Source organism: Peromyscus leucopus, chromosome 9, assembly GCF_004664715.2.
Source record: "Peromyscus leucopus breed LL Stock chromosome 9, UCI_PerLeu_2.1, whole genome shotgun sequence".
Taxonomy (NCBI): domain Eukaryota; kingdom Metazoa; phylum Chordata; class Mammalia; order Rodentia; family Cricetidae; genus Peromyscus; species Peromyscus leucopus.
This window is the reverse complement of record NC_051070.1, coordinates 5,783,378-5,789,377: the sequence shown is the minus strand read 5'-3', so window position 1 is coordinate 5,789,377 and position 6,000 is coordinate 5,783,378. Positions and strand designations below refer to the sequence as shown.

The 6,000-nt window shown below is 44.7% G+C and overlaps 1 protein-coding gene across 1 annotated transcript in view; it reads left to right on the top strand.

Annotated features, from left to right (window-relative positions):
- Window positions 1–5,089: 5,089 nt before the first annotated feature.
- The window catches only part of Cldn10 (claudin 10), an 87,290-nt gene continuing 86,379 nt past the window's right edge, over window positions 5,090–6,000 (top strand). The window contains exon 1 of the mRNA XM_037208325.1: window positions 5,090–5,574. Within this exon, the coding sequence (XP_037064220.1) occupies window positions 5,361–5,574 (214 nt within the window). The 5' untranslated portion in view covers window positions 5,090–5,360. The remainder of the gene's footprint in view (window positions 5,575–6,000) is intronic.

The window sequence follows — 6,000 nt, the reverse complement described above, 5'->3', positions numbered from 1 at the left end:
AAAGAGTAAAAACACAAACACTTGTAGACATGACCAAAGCAGAAGCAAGCTTTGCTGGGGAGAATGATAAAAAAAGCAAGAAACAGAAAAAACGAGAAACTTGAGAGAACGGCAAGGCCTTCCAATAGAGGGATGAGCCTTTGAACTTTCTTGTCAAGGTTTCTGCATGGCTGTGGCAGAAACCAGAGAGGCAGAGGTGAGTGCCATGAGATGGGTTCTTTCCCTGGGCTAACGGCCCACGCCACTGGAGGGCCCACACCCTCCATTCCTGCCTTCTTGCCCACCCAGGGGATGGCATCCTCTGTCCACGCGCTGTCCTTCAGTCTCTGACTCTAGCTTTGTTAGTGATTGACTTGGACTGTCTGCTAGCTGTTGGTGACTTGGCCGGCCTCTGACCCGGCGGCAAGTGTCTCCAGTGCTATTAATTAACTAAGTTGTCTTTGTTTTCACAGCTACTGAGAACTAGCTTCAGTCTTGGCTAGCTAGCTCCTTGTCTGGGCATGCTCTGGGGTCTCCCATAAAGTAGGCAAAGGCTTTCTTAGAAGCCATCTTTACTTTGTTTATTATGACTAGCAGCACCAGGAGCAAGGACGTATGAAGGAGATTGAGCCTCACACGTGTGTGTTCCAGGGCTTTGGGGGCGGGGGGGAGGCAGGGCCCTGTCCTCTCATGTTTAGCTTGGCCGTCTTGGTTCTTTGTTATTCCCAATTGCTCCCAGCCTCCCCGGTTTAAACCTAACATTCTCACTGCAGCACATCTGAGTCGCTTGCAGCTCTCACCAGGGACGCCTCTCCGGTTCACCTAGGGGAAGCTGCCTTCCGCCTCTGCTTCCTGGAGCCCAGGCTGGCCTGAAGCTTGCTACAGCTGAAGATGACCTTGCCTGCTGCTCCTCCTGCCTCTACCCCCCCAGGGCTGGTTCCGCAGGTGTGCACCACCCCACCCGCGCTTCTTCCTTTTTTTAACCAATGCGGCATGGTTGTATATATTTACAGGGCATGGTGTGATGATGTGGAAAATTAGATTAGGATAATTGGTATATCCATCACCTCAGACTTTCATTATTTCTTTGTTGTGTTACAATAAAGTGTATTAACCCGGAAAAGCTCACCGATTTTCCCATCCTTCAGAGGAAGCCTGTAATTAAATTATAGTTCCCTCCAGCCCCCACCGCAAACTTAGAGCACTGTGTTCTGTAATTTAAACATTAAAATGTAATGTTCTTCCTGTGCTTAATTCTTTCCCTTTCATTTTATTTTGTTTTATTTTTTCTGTGATTAAAGACCAATTGATTGCCCCGCAATTACCTTCTGAAATCCAGGAAACTGGATAGGGCATCAAAAATACATTTTAAATTTGATCTTTTAGTAATTTTCTCACTGAGATGGCGAACAGAGTTTGGCTGAATCCTACTGGAGGAGTGACTTTATCCCCCCACCCCACCCCACCCCAGTAAGAGGGGAACAAAGAGAGCAGCCCTGGGCCCAAATGTTTGGAGACTCACCCACCAGCCACCTTTTCGGCTTTATGTCTCGGTGTCTGAATCTTCACATAAGAAATGAGCTTTTGGTGCCTGGGAAGTGGTTTGGTAGGTGAAGTCCCTGCCACACAAACACAAGGACTTGAGTTTGGGTCCCGGGCACCCATGTAAAAGCAGAAGGGGGCAGTGTGTGCGTAACCCCAGCACCGGGGGTGATGGCTGCTGTGACAGGCGATTCTAGGGGTCTGCTGGCCGGCCAGCCTAGCCCAAACTGCAAGGCGGTAGGCTATGAAGCCCTACAGATTCCTGGTCGTGATCCCAGCCGGTCTGAGGACTCCTACAGGAAGCGTACCTGTAGAGTGGGTGCTGTGCAGGGCTGGAGGCTGGAGCAAGACCTCATCAAAGATGGCAGTAGGAGGCGCTGAAGTAAGGCTTTGCCGTCCCCATTAACTATTGTCACCACGGACTTCTGGGTAATGATAGGATTCCCATCTCAGTCTCAATCTTGGGTCTGAGAAGATAAAGGGCACCTGAGAGTTCCCACGACAGGTACTCTGGGTTAGGACCAGAATTCACATTAGTTACATGGTAGATAAAACTGAGGTTTTGTGGCTCAAAAGTCCCCCTACGTATCAGGTATGTGGGTAAGTGTCCGAAACCCCAGCAACAGGAAGCTCAGGATCATGAGTTCAAGGCCAACCTGGGCTGCATAGTGAGCCCCTTTCTCAAAACAAAACAGATCTGGGGGGGGGGCGGTGGGGGAAGCTACAACTTCTATCCAGCAGACTGAATAGCTAAAAGAAAATCAATACACTAGAATGTATATCTGAAAAACTTCCCAGAATGCTACATGGAAAGCCGAAGGGTTGGAAAATACTGAAAGGGGGCTGAAGTGTAAGACTAGAGAACAGATCTTAGCAGAGTTACAAGAAAAGTTAGAGAGAGACTAATGATTGTCACAACTGAAAGACAGGAATCCTAAGTTAAGGGAGTACAATGAATTCCAATAAACAAACAAATCGACGCTTAGGAATGAAAGTGTAGCCAGACATGACGGTTCACATACCTGCCATAGCGGCATCCAGAGGCTGAAGCAAGGACTGCAACCTGAAGGCCAGCCTGGGCTATATAGAGAGAGACTTTAGGCTAGCCTGGGATATATAGTAAAACTGTCAGAGAGAGAGAATGAAGAAATGTAAATTAACCCATTTTAAGGAAGTACTAAGAAGTTTCTGTGAATTAAACTATAGGATTATTAAATGATGGAGCAATCCTGTTTCTAGGATTTGATTTTAAAAGTTGATTTTAGAGTTTCCATTCCAACAACTGGCCTCATTCACTCTGGCATGGAGTACATTTCTCCTATCAGTGAGTCACTAAGATCACAGGGCATGAAGTCAGTGAAGATACATGCATACTGGGATTTTCACCAACGACCTTACAACTCTTGGGAGCTGCTTTCCCCAATTATGCAGGGTGCTTCAGTTAAACTGCATTTAAACATGCCCACAGTTCCATTCCAGGTGGAAGAAGAGACCTGATTTCCAAAAACTTGTCCTCTGCCCTCTGTACACACGCTGTGACATGAGCATACACACACACACACACACACACACACACACACAAATACACACGCAAATATATAAATAAGAACACATCATTAAATAAAAAAGATGAGTTAAATATATAAACAGATGTGTATTATTTATGAAAAAGTGACCCAATTTTACAGTATTTTCTTTGACTTGATGAACAGATACAGAAAATCAACAAGCATGCATAACTTGATATATCCACCTTAAGAAACAGGAGACTGGCAAAGAGTACTTGGAAAAAAAGAACAAGGTAAGATACTCACCAGGAAACTCAAGCATATTTGTCAAATTTGAGTAGTTAGGGAGGCATAGCGAACGCTGGGGAATGACCAAGAAGAGAAAGGAGAGAAGAGTGGAGACAGAAGCAGGCCATACAAATATTAGGACCAGATGTGACAGAGGTGATGCTGTGAATCCACGGTGAAGCAGGCACTGCTCGACAAAAAACCTTTAGAATTCTCTTTCATTATCAAGTAAAATACCTTGTAAACTACAAGACAGAAAGTGATCAACTTTAAGAATGCAGATGTGAAAACTAGGACTTTTTAAAGTATAGGAGATGGAAACTCTACTCTCCAAGGATCTACAACATAGCCTGATAGTGGGTCAATTAATGAGAGAAACCCTGAAGCTTTATTAAGAGTGTGGAAGCACCACACACAAAGAACAAATGTCCTAAGATCCATTGGGACCCAAATGAGTATAGACCTTCTCCATAGGAGAGAGAGCACATGGAAAATTTAGAGGAGAGTAAATTATTTGGAGAGAACGTGGATGGGCCCTCAGAACACTAGACTGTACCCTTGTCCAGGGTGAATTTCCCAGGCGGTGAATGTTGTGATTCCTTTTCCTGTTGCTGTGATAAAATACCCCAAACAAAGGCAACTTAAGGGAGAAATGTTCGTTTGGCTCATAATCTCAGGCGACAGTCCATCATTCCAGGTGACAGGAACTTGAAGCAGCGAGTCACATGGCACCCACAGCCAGGAATAGAGAGCAGTGAATTAATGTGTGCACACAAGTGCTCAGCTTGCTCTCTCCATGCTTGTACAATCTGGAATTCCCTGCCTAGGGAGTGGTGCCACTCACAGTGGGTGAGTCTTCCCACACAACTCATGTAATCAAAATAATTACACACACACACACACACACACACACACACACACACACACACACACAAAGATTTTAAAAGTAAAGACTTTCTCAAATGGCCACCTAAAGATAATCCACAAACCAGGAAGAAATTTATAGCATAACATTAAAAAAAATATTCTCCCAAATACATTTATAGAATTAAAAATCAATTGAACAACTCAAACAAGCAAACATTTCATGACAGACAAAAACCACGGTTAATCATTGATCTCACAAACATGCTCCAGCCTCCTTCTTAGTGACAAATATAAATTAGGGATCATGTTTTTTAAATCTCCATCAAGTTGTCTAGAATTTTAAAATTCTCAGCTCCACAGTGTCAAGTATTAGGAACCAGAACAATGAGGACTTATTCATCGTAAGGACCGATGTGTGCTGGATTTACACAGGAGGGTAATTCGGAATCATCTAGGAAGACGGTGTTGTAAGCTCCCCCTGGGGAGCCTCGCCCAGGTTCACAGGGAAAAGGTGCAGTAGCGTCTGTGCTGGGCTAACCATTACTGAGGAGGGAAATGGGAACAATATTCATCTCAAAGAGAGTGGATGAATTGTGGCCTATGCATTTATTGAAATAATATATCCAGCTGTCAGAGGAGCGATAGCTACACTCGTGGCCACAGATAAATCTCATATACACAATACTGTGCTTAAGAAGGTTACGGGAGAACCTGTACAGCATGTACATGTACATGGCTCCATGTATGTAAAGACTCAAAACCGTGTAAACTTAAAGAAATTGGTCAAATAAAGAGGCTTTAAATGTTACTGTATAATCTGTACTTTGTAATATCTGATCATTGCATGGTTCACTAACCTCCAAGCTAACAGAAAATTAAGCATTAACTTTGGTGCTAACGAAAAATATCTGCTGTACCAAAACATTTAAAATTCACCTACAGAATTTTGGTATCTGAATAGAGAATCAGAAAGATTATTCTAGGCTGTCTCTGAGATGCCGTTAGTGAGTCATACTTTGTTCTAAGTTCCTGCACTTCCAGCCATTAGAGCATGAAGCACTGTCACCTACCCGCACGGGCTGGCTGTAACTTTTGTGGAAGTTCTGTCCGGCGGCTGCATGCCTAGACCACCGAAGCATTCTGTCTGGACTGTAACAGCAGGCAAGGCTGAGCGACATGTCCAGGGCGCAGATCTCGGCTCTGGTGTGTGGTGTTGGAGGGTTTGGTGCTCTCGTGGCCGCCACTACATCCAATGAGTGGAAAGTGACCACCCGTGCGTCCTCTGTGATAACCGCCACGTGGGTCTACCAGGGTCTGTGGATGAACTGCGCAGGCAACGCCTTGGGCTCCTTCCACTGCCGGCCGCATTTTACTATCTTCAAAGTAGAAGGTAAATATTAGAGCTGTGTTTGGAGCTGGAGCAGAACGTCACCTTCAGAGCTGTGTCGGCCAGCTGCTGACAGCTGGCTGCTTGGTTGGATGTGTCAGGGCCGCATTTTGTGTATGATAGATGGGGTTCTATTGGCTAAAAGAATTAAATGATTGATTTAAACAAAGGAAAATTAAGAATAACCTTGTGGATCTTGTAGACTTGGCTGGCGCCAGGAATAGACTCCAATGGAAAGGGTGGAAACATCTGTGTTGACTTAAGACCTGGTTTTAATATCTGATGAGTCAGAGGGAAATCTTCACAGCACTTCTATCCTGGGTTGAAAGATCTTTCATTGACTTAGAATCTCCCACCTGAAGGATAACACTGAATGAAGGAAACAATTCAAACGTCAGGATAGTTCCCATGTTTTCTTTTCTAGAACCA